At 40.7% G+C, this 17,481-nt stretch overlaps 1 protein-coding gene across 4 annotated transcripts in view; it reads left to right on the forward strand.

The window, feature by feature from the left end:
- Positions 1-10,527, forward strand: part of ITGA7 (integrin subunit alpha 7) — a 65,727-nt gene extending 55,200 nt beyond the window's left edge. The window contains exons 22-26 of one of the 4 annotated variants that reach the window (XM_081933157.1): positions 2,255-2,368; positions 3,196-3,294; positions 3,899-4,024; positions 5,198-5,310; positions 7,814-7,950. In XM_081933157.1, the coding sequence (XP_081789283.1) occupies positions 2,255-2,368; positions 3,196-3,294; positions 3,899-4,024; positions 5,198-5,308 (450 nt within the window). In that variant the 3' untranslated portion in view covers positions 5,309-5,310; positions 7,814-7,950. Of the gene's footprint in view, positions 1-2,254; positions 2,369-3,195; positions 3,295-3,898; positions 4,025-5,197; positions 5,311-7,813 lie in introns of all 4 variants that reach the window. The other 3 variants (XM_081933156.1, XM_081933155.1, XM_081933158.1) reach the window with 3 other exon arrangements.
- The last annotated feature ends 6,954 nt before the right edge of the window (positions 10,528-17,481 follow it).

Here is a 17,481-nt window from a genome sequence, read left to right on the forward strand (position 1 = left end):
TTTGGCAGATGGGATCCAAACTAGGCTTCTTCTGCTGGAGAGAGTGGGACAGTTCCTCAAATACCCCTGAACCCATGCCATAAAGGGCTTTAAAGTTGATAACCAATATCTTGAACTGGACCTGGAAGCAGACTAGCAACTAGTGCAGTGTGCACAACAGGGGTGTTACATGTGCCACCTAAGAGGCCTTCAGAACTGTATTCTGTAAGAGCCGCGGTGGCCCAGTGGTTAGAATGCAGTATTGCAGACTAACTCACTGCTCACTGCAGGAGTTCAATTCCCACTAGTCTCGAGGTTGACTCAGCCTTCCATTCTTCCGAGGTGGGTAAAATGAGGAGCCAGATTGTTGGGGGCAATAGGCTGACTCTGTGCTCCACTTAGAGAGGGCTGAAAAGCACTGTGAAGTGGTATATAAGTCTGAGTGACATGGCTATTGGTGTACTGGTTGTAGCTTCTGAATACACTTCAAGGGTAGCCCAGTGTAGAGCACCATACAGAGTGCTACGTAGTCTGTAGCTATTGCAAAAATCAAACTCTCTCCCGCCTTCCTTATTACTCAAATTTTCTGGTCAAAGACTTTGGCGCGGATATTCTCGGCTACAGATTCAACACGCTTAACGTGTTTTTTCTCGAGTCCTGGAATTGGCAGAAAAATATTTTAAGAAAACATGTGCTGTCCCAATGACCAAAATGCAGTCTACTTGAGTAATGAAGATTGCAACTAGTCTGATCCTTAAGCTTAATGAGGGACAGTTTATGGGTAGCAGTTGGTGAATTTCTTGATTTCATTTATTCAGTGCATTGGGAGGACTCACATTCCTGCTCCAACTCATAAACCAATAAGGCAGGCAGAATTGTTTTTCCCCCCCAGATTGGCTCTGTCTCCAGTGAGAATTAGTTCTTTAATGACTAAAAAGGCTCAGCAATGTTTCAGAAAAGGATCAAACATGTATTTTGAAATGAGATGATCTTCCAGAAGAATTTAAAACCCATTCATATAAGGAGTTTGCATAATGCCTGAAGGGCACTTTGCTGGATGGGTATTAGGAAAATAAATACTTACATGGAAATCAGGCATTATTACACAGTCCAAGTCTCAATGGTCATGGAGGCAGTGTCCAGTGACCAGACAGAAAGAGACATAGCCACAGCAAAAGTAGACAACAGGAATTGGGCAGATCTTGACCACATCATTTCTAAAATATTTTTTTATTTATCTCCAAAGTTAAAATTACAAAATAGAAAGGGGGGAGGAACCATCTGGGTTTTTTTTCTTGTGGTTTTGACCATATAATGCTTGATATCGTGAAAAACAGCATTATGGATAGTTCCTGTGGGAAAGTCTTGGGTTGGGGAAGGGAGAAAAACACTTACAGAACAGAGCCTGTACAGAACTGCCTCTGTGGTAGGCTGTGGGATAAGTCGAAGGTGAGATCATGAGGATGTAGTCTCTAAAAAATGGTGAACAAGCTATCTTTGTTAATGGAACATAAAGAGAAACTCCTGGAATTCATGAAGTCTGTAAACTTATTTTTTTTCTGAATGTAAAAACATTCAGGAATCAAATGGCTTCAAGTAAAAAATGGGCAAACTTTGGTGGCCAAGGACTGATTTTTTGGGGAGTGGGTGGGAAGAGACGATTGGTAGAATGAGTTAGGAGAATGGGAATGCATTATTATAGAAATGGCTGGTTTATAGTAATATATAAAAATAATGTTGAGGTTTTATGCTATTACCTCTTTCTACTGCACCAAAAGGAGTCGGAAATCAACTTTTTCTTTCTTTTTCATTTCTGCATTTTCCCCTTTCCTTTCCCCTCTTTTATTTTCCCCTTATTTTCTGTTTGCATTTTATATTGTATTTTGATAAACTATTTTTTTAAAATAAAAAAGGAGAATGTGAATGTATGTGTCTAAATCTGCCTAATTTCGACTTACCCTGTTATCTCCAGCTGTTACCTATGTTATAACAGACAATTGTCAACTTTCAGAAATCGTAGCCAAAATGGGGTCTAAAGGGGTCCAAGTGGGCCACCCTTGCATTAAGTGAATCCTGGGCTAATGAACAGGCTATTGTGATTACAGTCAGAAAGAGTCACGAAAGGCGGATGCAAAGCTATTCCAGTGAAGGGCCCTTTATAGAAAACACTGCCACCTGGGAGAAGGATATCTCTGCTGTAGACAAGATTGTCAGATAGTCTTTCCCTTCCTGACTCTTAATATCCTCAATCACATTTTCCCCCCTCCTGCTTCAGGATTGCGTGTTGGGCACTGCTCGATGTCTGCTATACAAATGCCCCCTCTACAGTTTTGAACGTTCAGCTGTGCTCACCATCTGGGCCCGTCTCTGGAACAGCACCTTCCTGGAGGTTAGTGTGACTCCCCCTGTTGGATGTTAGAAGAACAGAATCAGATGTGAACTGATAGACCCAAAGGGCATTTCCTTACAGACAGTTGTCCTGTTCTGGAGTTGAAGAAAAATATGTTTTAATGTATTAGCATATTTTTGGTGCTCTGTAATCAAGCTCCGTTGAGCCTCAGCAGCAAAGCTAGGAAGCACTGCTGTCCTTGCTGATTTAATGCAAGATAATTTCAAGTTGTGGTAGGTTTATTTCCCAGTGTCTTCTCCCCACCCAATATCTGCTGATGAGAAAAATAGAATAGAATAGTAAGAACAGAATAGAATTCTTTATTGGCCAAGTGTGATTGGACACACAAGAAATTTGCCTTTGGTGCATATGCTCTCAGTGTACATAAAGAAAAATAAAATACATTCATCAAAAATCATAAGATACAACACTTAGTGATAGTCATAGGTTACTAATAAGCAATCAAATCATACTAGGAAATCATACTTTATAAAACAATATTAATTGTAAAGATACAAGCAATATGGTTATATTCATAAGTGGGAAGAGATAGGTACCAGGAAGGATGAGAAGAATAATAGTCAGTCATCATGAATCATCAGTCACTCCCTACAATATCTTTATGGGATCTTCTGTAGCTTTGTCAACGTTGTGGCTTGTAGTACTTTACCCCAGGGTTTTTGAACTCCATATCACATAGCAAGTAATACATGGGAATAAGTACAGCTTGCATTCTTTGTGATGTTAGAACTAAGAGACTGTGCTTTTCCCTGTAGGGTAGTTGGGTGGCTCTTGTCTATGCTGAACCCTGTTCCTTTTCCTCCTAGGAATTTGCTCATATGACATCAGTAGACGTGATTGTTCGTGCCAACATCTCAGTGAGCTCCACTATTCGTAACCTGGTCCTAAGAGATGCCACGACCCAGGTGGTGTAGCCTTACCGCAACTTATTTCTCCTTTATGTTTTCCTTGCTTAACGTAGACAAAAATTGCAGCGCTTTAGCATCATTTCGCCCAGCCTGTTGTCCTCCAAATGCCTTGGCCTCCCATTTTGATAATTTTCAGCTTATAAGGTAAAACAGTATGCCGACTGAAGCTCATGGGAACTGAGGTAACACACATCTGGAAGGGACCAAGCCACAAAAACTGCATGGTGTCCATTTCCTTCCTTCCGGAATCACTTACTGCTCCTGAATTAGAAAGGAGAGAAATGTTACTAAAATCATTAAGTGCCAGATTTTGGAGAAGGCTTCACAAAGCAGTGATTCCCGTTAAAAGAACAAGACTCTGTAAACCGCTTAGGGCTGTATAAGCATTATGAAGCGGTATATAAGTCTAAGTGCCATGGCTATTGCTAAAGGGGCTCTGAGGCCAAAAGGGAAGGTGGACCAAATCAACCTCTTCAATGAGCTATGAGATTTTGTATGTAAAAGAAGAACAACAAACTGTAACGGCTATTTCATTAACAGTAGTGTAACCTGTGTTCCCACTTACACGTTTCACACTTTCCAACAATGTCTCTTCCCCCAGATCCCAGTGACTGTCTACTTGGATCCTGTTGTGGCCTTGACCAGAGGTGTGCCCTGGTGGATTATCCTCATTGCAGTACTAGCCGGAATCCTAGTACTGGGCCTGTTAGTCTCCATCTTATGGAAGGTGAGCTGGCTAGAGAAAGAGCCAGTGGTGGCTGCTGAGAGGGCCTCTTGTCCCTGCACAGCCTTGATACCAAGGCAAATTGTATCTACAAACATGCATGCATTTTACATGTCACATACATGTCACTCCAGTCAAGCAGATAGTTCCAAGTTTTATTATATCCCGAAGCCGCCATAATTGCGGTCTAACCGTATCTTCTATTTCATGGTGATTATTTCTACTGTAGCCATCCATTCCCTGGAGGCCTCTCTTTGTAGCTGAAATGTCCCAGTGATTATTTCCTTCCAGAACCAATTGTTTGCTAGGATTCACGATATCCGGCAGGGCAGGGGTCTCCAACCTTGGAACTTTACGACTTGTGGACTTCAACTCCCAGAATTCCTCAGCCAGATGCTGCAGTGGTGGGTTTCACAATTTTTTAGAACCTCTTCTGTAGGTGTGCCCTGCTTTGTGGGAGTGGCTTGCCGGCCATGTGACCGGGTGGGAGTGGCTTGCCAGCCATGAGACTGAGTGGGAGTGGCTTGCCAGCCATGTGACTGAGTGGGGAGTGGCTTGGCAGTCATGTGACTGGGTGGGCGTGGCCAACTTGTAAAATGTGGTGAAACTCACTTAACAATGCTCTTGCTTAACAACCAAAATGTTGGCTCAGAAACTCTGGCATTTGAAGGACGCAAGTCTTAAAGCTGTCAAGTTACAAGACTCTTGCACCCCTAATCCTTTAGAAAAAAAAAACCCAGGGGTGTTCAAACTTGACAGCTTTAAGACTTGTGGACTTCAACTCCCAGAATTCCTCCTCTCGCTCTTCATCTTGATGATGTGAGGACGGGCGGGGGAGGGAGCTGGAACCAGTTCTAAACGGCACTGTAGATTTGTGGAACCTCTTCTATAGGAGAGGTTAGAACTGGCAGGAACCCACCCCTGAGATGCTGGCTGAGGAATTCTGGGTGTTGAAGTCCACAAGTCGTAAAGTTGCCAAGGTTGGAGACCCCTGTGCTAGGGAAAGGAGTATCTGTTGATAGGAGTCTGAAAACTCCCTTGGGGAGCTTGGTGGGGAGATGGTATCTGCTTGAATGCCTCCATGGACTCTGATGGGCATTTAAAGGAAGGCTTCACCTTGAGGAGCAGAAGCGTAGTAAGCCTGCTAATACTATTCCTACTTCTCCCAACTCCCAGTGTGGCTTCTTCAAGAGGACCAGCCAGGTCTCCAAATACTCCACAAACTATTACCGGGCCAGGCTGGCGATACAGCCATCTGATGCAGACAGGCAGGCCATGGAGGCCTAGTGGTAATGCCTGGTCTCACCTACCTAACTGCTCCTCCCCCTGTGTGTGTATTGGAGTGTGTGGGAGCACCGATGACACAGAAATAGCAAGTAATGGAATGCGGTTCCTGTAAGCCCCCCCCCTAAGAGTACTAGTGCATGTTGTGTTCACAAACAGCAATCCCATTGCCTGTGTCCCCAAGCATATATGGAAGCATGTCTGCAGGACTTGGCAGGATCCTAACAGATATGAGGGTTTACAGTCCTCGTCTGCATGTGCTATTGCTCTCTGGGATGCAACAATATTAAAGGTCACACGGCTGTAACTCAACAGTTGTGTTACATCATGTAACACAATGTAATTCAATATTGAATGCAGTACAACAACAGGTGGATTATTAAGGGCATTGTGAACAGTTGGCAAAGCCTAGAAACTTTACAAGCATTGGCAAGATGTGTATATGCACAACATAATTCTGAATCTATCTGGGGGCATGAAAGGTGTGCTTATAAAGCATGAAGGACATTAGTTCCAATAGAAGAGAATATTTAACAGAATAACAGAAGGGGCCTTGGAGGTCTTCTAGTACAGCCCCTTGCTCAGGCAGGAAACCCTACACCATTTCAGACAAATGGTTGTCCAATCTCTTCTTAAAACCTTCCAGCGTTGGAGCATTCACAACTTCTGGAGGCAAGCTGTTCCACGGATTAATTGTTCTCAACGTCAAGATATTCCTCCTTAGTTCTGGGTTGCTTCTCTCCTGGATTAGTTTCCACCCATTGCTTCTTGTCCTACCCTCAGGTGCTTTGGAGAATAGCTTGACTCCCTCTTCTTTGTGGCAGCCACTTAGATATTGGAACATGGCTATCATGTCACCCCCCAGTCCTTCTTTTCATTAAACTAGACATGCCCAATTTGTAGCTCAGAGTTGAACTGTAGAGTCCTTGGTGCTCTCTTAGCTTGATTGTTTTTGTTCATTACCTGGCTAACATCTTCAGTGTAGAAGAGAGTAGGTTTTGTTCTCTCTTTATATACAGTAGCTTGCTGTATCAGTGTTAGTGGGGGGTAATGTTTTCTCTTGAGTTGTTGTCATATCTACTGCTTGTATTGCTTATTGCCTGATTGCTTGTTTGGTGTTAATCAGTGTTAACATTATTATTACTCCAATGTTTGTACATAAGTCACATTCAAGAATATACTTCTGGGGCTGGATAGATGGGTGGAGCAGGACTAATGGATTGGGGCTTCAGTTGAAACCCTTCTGAATGGGGCTAAAGAACAAATGGGTAGCTATAAACAGTAGCCAGGAAGAGCTGTATTAACACAATACAGGGCCTTCTAGTGGCATCTTTCCCAAGGCCCCATAAATCTTGAGTTATTGCATGGTGAGAAAGAACACGAAAGATGCCTAGGAACATTGACAGTATATAAGGATACATTCCAATGTTTCCAGTGGATGGGAGCAACTCTTAATAATTTAATTTTCATCTAAACCAACTCTATCTGCATTCTTGCCACCATCTGTAAAATGATGTACATTTGATCTGGCTGATTTTTCATAAGAGCTACAGGACTCTGTTGGGCAGGAAAGAATTGTTGTTCCCCATAATTCTAGTCATTAATGAAGTATACACTAAAATACAAAAACTGGGATATGGGAGTCAGCATCTAGTTTGAGGCTAGGAGAACACAGAGGAGGGGATCTGAATATCATTGCAAAAGGATAAATTTAAGGTGAATGAATCCTCCTGCCTATACATGTGTCAGAGATCTTGATAATAGATCAGTCCTCTACACTCATCCCTTAAAGTCACCCTCCCTTATTTGCAGTCCAAACTGGAAATGTGATTTTTTTAAAAAAACCTCTAATAATATTTATTAGAAGGATATTGGGGTTATAATCCAAGTACTCTTATTTTTATACAGGGCATCTATATATAGATAATTTAGAACAGAAAAAACATGTGTCATTTCCTCTCATTGTTTTGATGAAGGTGGCTGGAAGCTTGTCCAATTTTTTGGGAGGGCAAGACAATATACGTCTGTTCCTTATTTTTCTTAGTGCGAAAAATAACCCACCCACTTCCCCCTCCAGTGTATTGGATTTCTGTTCTCAGAATTTTTCCAGAAGTTGACAGAGGTTTGTGACAGTTGAAATCCCAACACAATTTGAGGGTCCCAAAAGCTCTTATGTTCTAAAACAGGGTTCTCCAACCTTGGCAACTTTAAGATACGTGGACTTCAACTCCCAGAGTTGAAAGCTGGCTGAGGACCTCTGGGAGTTGAAGTCCACATGTCTTAAAGTTGCCAAGGTTGGAGACCCCTGTTCTAAATGCATGGTGTGCACTGAATGCTTCCATCCCACTAGGTGAAGTGTGAATAGGTGCTGGAGTGAACCTAGGGCAGTTGATGGGTGGAGCTTATGGCTTGACCGCCGAACTCAAAAACCCGTCTCCTAGCATTCATGTGGTAATGGAAGGCAGTGCCAACCTCACTGAATTCCCAAAACGGCTTCCTCTCTTCCAGCTTGGTTTCTTCAAACGTGCCCACTACGAGAAAGCCAATCTACCCCAGTACCATGCGATCAAGATTCCCCGCCAGGAGCGCCAGCTTTTTCACGAGGAGAAGACAGGCACCATCACCAAGAAAGACTGGGTCACTAGCTGGAGTGGAGACAGTGACGGCCACATTCCCGTCTCCACCTAATTCCTTCCCTCCCCTTGCACGTTCCTGGTGATAAGAAGACTGCTTCTTAAGGGGGGACCTTTTAGTGGCACCAGCCGAGCTCACTGGAGCTGTGCTCTTGGCGTGCTTTCCTCTCTACGTGTTGTGCAGGCACTGGATGACCTTTTCAGGGGAGGTACAACAGACCCTTGGGGGAACTGATGCTTAACGGTGGCGGTTGTGCCGATGGATTTGACAAGGCCAAACCTTTGAAGAGTTTTTACTTCCAGGGATTTTGCATTTTCTTGTAAAGCTGAGCAGTATCTGATGAGAAAAAAAAAGAGCTAGCATCTGTCTGAAGAAATGCTCTCTCGGTCATCAACCAGAGGGAAAAGACCATTGAATTGCGCACTCTGATGTTGAGAGCTGGAACTGCATCTACCTTTGGGTGTGTGTGAGCCATCGAGTCGACCTCGACTCTAAAGACAAGTCCCCGCTATTTTCTTGGCAACATTTTCAGAAATGGCTTACTGGTACCATTTTTTTTCTACAGCCAGGGACACCACTGCAAGAACAGCAGGAATATGCCGCAGGATCTGGTCCTTTGAAAATGAGGAGCATGTGGGTTGCTTGAGCAGCATACAGGGCCTCAAAGCCTCTGTGTGTGAGTGTGTGTGTGTGTGTTGTGCGTGCATGCGCACACAGGTCTATGCGCATGCAGAGGATGAGAGAGTGACAGAAACTGCTGCCTTTTGAGCATGATTGCTGCCTTCCTGTCATCTTTTTAGTAGTTTTCATTGTCTTAATTCATATTAGAAGCATATTCAGTTGGATGTGATAGGACAGGCTTTCAATATCAAAGGTTCTTATTACTATGTTTAAAGACAACACTAAACTATGTCTCGGTTGCTTGTCTTCTTCCATGAAAAAAGATAAGGCTCCAGAGGCCCATCCCTATCCAATCATAACAGATGTCTGTCTTGTTTCTCTCTGTGTCATAAATAAACACACATATGCACACATCTCTCTACCCACTGATTTCCTTCCTTCCCTTCCTCCTTCCTTTCCTTTTTCTTTCTTTTCTTCCCTTCTCTTCCTTTTCTTTCCCATCAGCCTACCTCATCAGCTTACTGTGAGGTTAGAGCTGGTAAGCAATGCTTATCAGAAAGGTCAGATGAATTTTGAATAGCAGAACCAACCAACCTCAAAGGAAGGTCATACCCAAAACATGAAGCTCAATTCCAGCAATTACTATGCCTGCTCATCCACACTGTCTGGCCTTTATGCTTAATGGAGATGCAAAACCATTTTTATGCCACAAAACAACAGCAATAATAAAGTTCAAAGAGGAATTGCTGCATGTGATAGAGGCTGGGCTTCTCATCAAAACTATTAAACAGCTCCACTACTTTAGTATCCTGGTGTGTATATTTAATGACTTTTATGACAGATATGTCTTTAGAGGCTACTTTTCATTGAGGCATTATATTATCCAAGTCACCATTCACTCATAAGATTAAATCAATGTGGTTTGGTTTTGATTTAACAGGACGTGTGAACTAGTCCATTATAGCTGTATATGCAAACAGTGCTACGTAGCTCGCTCAACAAACAGTGCTTTAAGAAATCTATTTTAGTTTTATACTTTTTAATTGCAACTGTTGTTTCCCACTCCGGGGGACAAAAAAGCTCTGAGGCCAGCTTTGATTTTATTGATAGGATTATCTCCGATGCTTTTCTCAAGTTTCTGTTCTAATGACATTTGTTCCTTAATGACGACATCAAAACAAGGAAATGTGCATCGCGATATGCTAATGCAAGCTCTTCCCTTTCATACTTGCATCAGGAGGTCACACAGAAACACATAAGGGGTGCAACTTGTATTGTAATGCTGAGACATGAGTTATGTCCATTGTTCCTCTTTGCAATTTTTAATGAAGGTGCCTACTGCCCTGTATGAACCGTTCAGGAAAATAAGCATGTTCTTAGGGTGCCAAGGGAAAGAGGTAGCCCAGTTTTTCCCCCCTTAGCTTTCATGCCTTTAATTCTTTCACTGCCATACTCAAATTTAGTTTTTGACACATTTGAGTCTTGTCACCTAAGCTCTGGAAGGGCTGAGGGATACCATTGTTGGCCTGTATTCAGCACATCTGGGTGCCTGTACTCTGCCTCCTAGAATTGTGACCATTTCCTTTCCGAATTACCCTTTGCATATATGAAATAACGTATGTTTCTCACTCATTTTCTACCTAAAAGACAAATTAGCAGAAACGTAAGAGCAGCTTTGCACAAACATATACTATATAGAAACTGGTCTTTGCTTAATAAGGACAGTGATCAGAACACAACTGGGGGGGGGGGGGAGGAGTTTCAAAAAAATTGAAGCATTTCTCAAATCACCTATACGGCGCATTACAGTCAGATCCAAAGCAAGAACCTGCAATAAACTCAGTGAACTGAAGCACTAGTTGTATTGTGAGTACGGCAAAACCCATCAATAATCCTGTGAAAATTGAAAAGTTATGGAGTATGCTATTCAATTAAGGTTGCATCTATTTGTTGTGGCCCGCCCGCAGCCAGCAGAGCTGGTAGCAGACTCAGACAGTGAGGGGTTGGGGAGGAACATGGGCCAGTCCTGGAGTCTCGGGAAGGCTCTGACGAGTGCTCTGCATCGGAGGCAGAGATGGGGCCAGGGCTATCTGACAGTTATCAGCTCCCTTCGGAATCAGATATCAGTGGGGCAGAAGAACAGCTGGAGCCTGTTCCCAGTGTATACATGTGCAGAGCTGCCAGGGGAAGGGAACAGCTAAGGAACAAGGGGTGACTCGGGAGTAAAAGCACAGGTGGACGGTGAATGGCCCCTCCCATAGGGAATAAAGAGGATGGAAAGGGGAGGGGAGTTTGCAAGAGACAATTTATTCAATTCATTAGAGTGAAGATCTGTTCCTGACTTCTTGTCTGCTACAGAGTAGCGTTTGGAAGATATTGGCCTGGCAGCTCTCCAAGCCTAATAAAGGTCTGTAGTTGTGAAATCTCTTGAAAGACTGTTGGCGGGACTTTGCTGGAGAGGAATTCACTTTAACCTAAATAAAAAAGGTTTTATCGGGACAAGGAGTCTGCTTCATGACCTTGGGAAGCATAGGTCAGAACACAATTTGACAATTTGCAGATGCCATATTCCTTTAAGGATAATGATTCCAAAGAGATTTCACATACATATTCTCACATATCACATACATTCCATTTTCCAGTGAGTAGTAAACTCTTTATATTTCAGAATTCATATATGAAATCTTGATCTCCAGCATTTATCTGCTATGAGTGTAGCCGCAAAATCAAATGCCTAACCTGAACCGGGAATAAGGAACCTTGTGCTTTGACAACAAGGGATTTGCAATATTGTTTTTAAACCTTTTTTCCATATTAGCAAATAGAAAGTCTGTAATTACCTTTTTGTCCTTTAGGGAAATAACTAATCCATATCTATCTGTCATATACCAGTTCATTTAGATCTCCCTAGTTATAAATCTGAGGAAAATATAACAAGCATAAGAATGCTGTATAAAACATTATTATATATAAATTGGCTTTGGTTGTGCCAATTTTCAGTATTCTGCAATATACTGTTGTTCAGAGGACATAACTTTAGTTTCACCAAAGGAGTGAGCAACCACTCTTATAGCAAAAAAAATGACACTGCTCTCAACCCTACTGTCTGCCCCCAGGAAAAAACCTGATCACTAAGAATAATTCCCATGGAAGCATTTTGGGAGAAGAGAACCGATTTCAAAATATTTGCCATGCTCAGCCTAATAAACTCATTAGATTTAAATAAATACAATGCAGATGAGAAAAAAAACAACCATGTCAGTGCTAAAGACATTGTAGGAAGGGAATCGTAACAGTTTATGGTAGCAAAAAAAAGTCTCATAGCACCTTTTCCATCTATAGCATTTTATTAAAATAAATGCCATAAAATTTGTTAGATGGAAAAGGTATTCCCAGATTCCTTCTGATTCTATTCCTGAACAATCAAGAAGATCAAGAAGCTATAATCTATTCAGAATATTTCAAGATGTTGCAAATAAGAGTTTAATGAGTGAGCGGGTGTGATTCCCTGCTGTTCATCTTGTCTAGCTATCACGCTATGCAAGTCTATATACTCTTAAAATCAGTCGTGCATATTCATAAATAATTGCACTTTGGTGCTTAGCCCTAAATAAAATTAGTTGCTATGGCATTATTAGCATCACGTATGCAGCGTGTGGCTGAGAAGGAAGATGACTAAAAGTAGTCACATTAATACAAGGATTTAAGACCAGACAGCTGCAAGGAGAGGGTCCTACAGCTTTTAAAAAACCAGTCCTGGTCTCAGAAGTGGCTCAAAAACTTCAGAAAACTTTGCTTGTAAAGCAGCTCAAATGCCTTCTCTACAGGGCAAAGAGATGATCTTCAAAGTATTTTTTGTGTGTGGTCCAACTATGTCCCTTATCAAAAGAATGATGAAGCAGGTTTAAACCTCCTTAATTTTGAATTAAAGATTATTGTAGACCAAACAAAAAAAAAGGGTGGGGAGGCTGTTAAAATACAAAATATTTAGGCAAAAATTTATAGCAAGAAGTCAATGCACCCGTATCATGTTCAGAGTCATCAATGCTATGGCACAGTATTTAGTCACTTTTCTAGGGACTTTGTTAGTCCTGCTTTATACACGCACACTATATATATACATATACATGTGTGTGTGTGTATTGTGGCCCAGCAGGATCCGGTTGAACTGCTGATGGACTCAGATAGAGAGGAACCATATGAGTCTGCCTTGGACGATGTGGAGGACCCTGTGCAGGGTTCAGACTCAGAGCAGGGACCAGAGAGGCTGGTTGGCCACCAGGAGGCGCCTGAGGCATGGAGCAGCGGGGAGGATCAAAGGCAGTTTGTCCCTGATGCTAGATTGAAAAGGGCTGAGAAACGGAAGCAGCAACTCCGTAGGCAGACTCACAGAAGATGATTAAGCACAGGTGGTTGTGGATTGGCCCCTCCCAAGAGAGATTATAGGTGAGGCATTGGGAGGGGACATTTGCAGGAAAGAACCATTCGAATTAGTAGTTAAGAAAATCTATCTGTGTATTCTAGCCGTGTCTGTTCGTTTGGACTATCTGCACTGCTTCATTTGAACGTGAGTTGTCTGGGCCCTCAGCCAAAGGATTGGTTATCGCTGTAATTAAGCAGTGGCAAACAGCTAAGCCTGTGTTCTGGTTTATTCACAGGCGTGGGGTGGTGGTGGTGGTCATATCGGTATATATAAACACTGGATAGAGGATACTATTGAAGCTCTCAAACAACGAAGCTTACAAAAATTTTGCTTAAAATATAAAACAGCGCTTAGCAAACTGAAGGATGCCCGCTGTTTTATATTTAGAAAATATGGAGATCTCCCAATTAAACACTGCCTCTCATGATTTTGACTTTCTAAAAGCATAGGAGCTGATGATTTGGGAGAATAAAATAATGGTTATAGCTGCATAAGTGCATGCTTCCTATTCTTATTCCTATTCCAAGGCTCTTTGAAAATATATTATGGATGTAAGTCTGACCTTCTAGTGTGCAACAAGAGGCAACTGGTCAGGAACAGTTCCTGGTCAGTGAATGTGGGAAAACTGAGGCAGAGCACCGGTTGTCTAAGGATTATGCTTTGAGAACCACGGATAAGTATTTTACCGCCATCACTGGGTGCTTGGGACTCAAACTGCCAACTTTCTGGTCAACAAGCCTAGCATCTTAACTGCTACACTAATATGACATATATAATACATAATATAATGCATAAAGTTACATTGTATCTATTTTGTGATAGCGCTAGATCTCTTTAAATTTATCAAGCACACCTCTCTTTTGCTATTATAGCACAGGAAGCAAAGCTGTTGACAAGTTCATTATTAATGCTTTAGGATATACAACTTTAGTATGACATCCCAACTCTTGATGGTATAGCAGATGTACAGTTCAGCGATATAGAACCCACAACTTGTTCTTATCAGCTGGGCTTATATAATTTTTATAATGCCAGCTGATTCTTTTAGCTGAAGAACAAACTATCACTCCCACAGTTGGCTTTAGCTTAACTATTTTGAACATTAAGCCTGGCAGTTATCACAAGATTAAACTTTCAAGAAAAATAAGTAAAATGCCTTATCTTTCATGAATAGATGAGTCAATCAATACCAATACCTTTTACAGAATGTAAACCTAGGGAATGGCTATAATTAAAAATCCAGATCTCTTAAAAAAAATATTGATGGCAACTTAGTGCAATATAGGTTGTTCTTGTCGTAGCTGCTTTTTCCAAATTGCTTGACCTAAATATTGAGAAAATTCTGTATAAGCAAAAGAGGACTATAATAATAGTTTAACAAAAGCTGCAAGCTTTGAAAGAGGTTTAATGGCAGCAGTCCTAGAGGATGCTGTGAAGAAATAAGAACTAAATCTCAGCAGCATATGGACAAGGCATAAGTAAAATCTATTTTAATGAATTTCCCAGCTTTTTAGAGAGAGAAAAGAAGAAATAAAATTATTTTAAAATCCTTTTTAAAAAGCTACAACATTGACATACATACATTCACATACATACATACGTACATTTCTGTGTCTGTATCAACAGTTTATCATCACTTTAGCTTGTACCATTCTATGGTCACTTACGACATTAAAACCATTGATGACATTAATAGTCAATGATAGAATCTTGATTTCTCCTGACATAATTCTATGTGTATTTAGGTCGTGTGCTTCTTGTTGCCCTTATCTCTCTCACTTCTCTTGGTTCTTCCCCTTTTTCCCCTAAAACAACTTCTTTCTCATTTCTTGTGTCCGCTAGTTCCTTTTCTCTTTTTCTCTGTGCCCTGTGACCTTGCATCCTTGTTTCCAACAGTTCTCCTTTGTCTTCCTCATCCTCCTGCCCAACCAGATTATTGTAGAAATCTTCTGCTTGTTCCACCATGTCTATTCTGAATCTTCTATCTCTCCAAGTTACCAGTATACCCTCCGGCATCAACCATCTGAAGTTAATGTCGTATTTATTCAGCACAGATGTTAAAAATTGATAGGATCTTCTTAGTTCTCTGATTCTCCTCGGTATCTGTTTTAGGACTGTTAATTGTCGTTGATTATGTACTATCAGATCATTTCTTGTTCTATTCAGCACCTCGTCGCGTATTGATTTTTTTAACGAACTTTATATGGACTTTCCTCGGGAGATTGTTCTTTTTTACGTAGTTTGTCTGGATTCTATATGTCTCATTGATCTCACTTGCCATCTCATCCTTTCCTATTCCCAAAGCCTTTGCCATAAGGTCTGCCATCATGTCTGGTAAATCCTCGCCTTTTTCTTCCTTTACATTCTGAAACCGTAGAAATTGGGCTGCTTTCTCCGATTCTAACGTGAGGACCGTTAACTCAAGTTCTTTGTTTGCCTGGATCAGCCTAGAACTCAGCTCCTCCATTTTTTTCTCCTCCTTCTCCAACCTTCCTTCTATTACATTTATTCTTTGTTTATTTTTATTGATCTGTTCCTGGAACTTCTCAAATTTATCATCCATCTTCTGCATCCTCTCCTTTAGTTCTCCAGTATCATTTCTTATTTCTCTAATAGCCGTTTTCAGTTCTTCGTGATTTTTAGCCATTGCCTCTTGCATAGTCTGTAATATCATCTGAAGCTCCTTGGTTGAATTGGATCTTTCTCTCTGGAGCATATCCTCCGAAGATCTTTGGTTCGAAGGGCTGGCGACCGCTAGAGACGGCTGGGATGCTGGCTTCCTCCCTGTGCCAATTTTCGTTAGATTTGTAGCGCTTGTCATTTTTTGAAAGAATTGGATCCCTAATTTAGTTATTTTCCAGAACTTCTACTTTCTCCTCTCACTTGTAACTTTCTCCAGTCTTTCTTTCTTTCTTTCTTTCTTTCTTTCTTTCTTTCTTTCTTTCTTTCTTTCTTTCTTTCTTTTCTTTCTTCCTTTCTTCCTTCTTCATCTCCCTCTCCTCCCTTTCCCTCTCCTTTTCCCTCTTCCTCTACTCAATAATCAATTTTAAGGAGTATTAAGGGGTAGTATAATCTATATATCAATAGATTCATATATTATATGAAAACAACTATAAGATAGAAAGAGAATGAGAGACGTATCAATTTATGTATGTATGTATGTATGTATGTATGTATGTATGTATGTATGTATGTATCACACTTACAATATTCCTATATTTCTATTAATCTATTCTATTAACCTAAGAGTAAATTCTAAGAGTGAATTTCTTAGAATTATTGATTATATTATAGTCAAACCATCTCCTTAATTAATCAATCAATCAAAAATGGTGGAATTAATAATCTTATAGCAATAACAATACCAATGACAAAACAATATGTACCTTTGGTCCGAGTGAACAAACCCATTTAAATATTTTTTCAGTCTCTCTGCCAATATAGAAGCAAATAACTTATAATCTGAATTCAACAAGGAGATAGGTCTATAATTCTTAATTTGCGTATGGTCTGCCTCCTCTTTGGGTAACAATGTAATATATGCTTCCAGCCATGAGTTAGGTATTTTGCTTTCAGTCATTACTTCATTCATAACTTCTAGCAGGGGAATGGCCAAGGATTCCTCTAGTGTTCTATAAAATTCCACAGGAAGGCTGTCCGGTCCCGGGGCCTTCCCATTATTTTGTCTTTTAAGGGCCTCAGTTAGCTCCATCATTATTATTTTATCTTCTAATATAGTTCTAGTATCACTTGGTATTTGGGGGAGTTTGGCATTTTGTAAATATTGTTTCACTTCTTCCTCTTTTATATTCTCTTGTTCATACAACTTAGCATAGTAATCTTGTATAATTTTCTTCTTTTCCGTATTTCCATAGTGCAATTGTCCTTGTTCATCTCTTAATTGTTGTATTTTCTTGGTCTCTCTTTCTTTTCTCTGTTTATATGCCAACCATCTGCCTGGTTTATTTGCATTTTCAAAGTAGTTCTGTTTAGTGCCTCTAATTTTTCGTGCCAATTCCTCCTTTTCCAGTAGGTCCATTTTGTGTTTTATTGTATCGGTTTTTATTTTAATCTCTTTCTTTTGTGGAAATTTCTGTAATTCTTTTTCCAGTATACTATAGTCTTTTTCTAGGTCCTTGGACACTTGTCTTTTCTTTAAATTTCTCTTTCTTGCATAGTCTATTATCAAACCTCTAGAAAAGGCCTTCATTGTATCCCAGAGATTCTGCAAGGACGTATTTTCTTTTTTATTTTCTTTAAAGAAAAAAGTCAATTCTTTTTCCATTTTCTTTACAAATTCTTTCTCTTTCAATATCATATTATTTAGGGTCCATCTATTCTAGATCTTGTTCTTTGCAGTCTCCATCTTATTGTCATTGGATTGTGGTCCGCCCAAGTATTTGGTTCAATTTCCACTTCTTGTGCACTGCTAGATAGGTCCGTTGAAGCCCAAATCATATCAATTCTAGAGAATGATAACCTTACATATGACCCTCCT

The sequence above is a fragment of the Natrix helvetica genome (genome assembly GCF_964273705.1).
Source record: "Natrix helvetica genome assembly, chromosome: 1".
Classification (NCBI taxonomy): Eukaryota; Metazoa; Chordata; class Lepidosauria; order Squamata; family Natricidae; genus Natrix; species Natrix helvetica.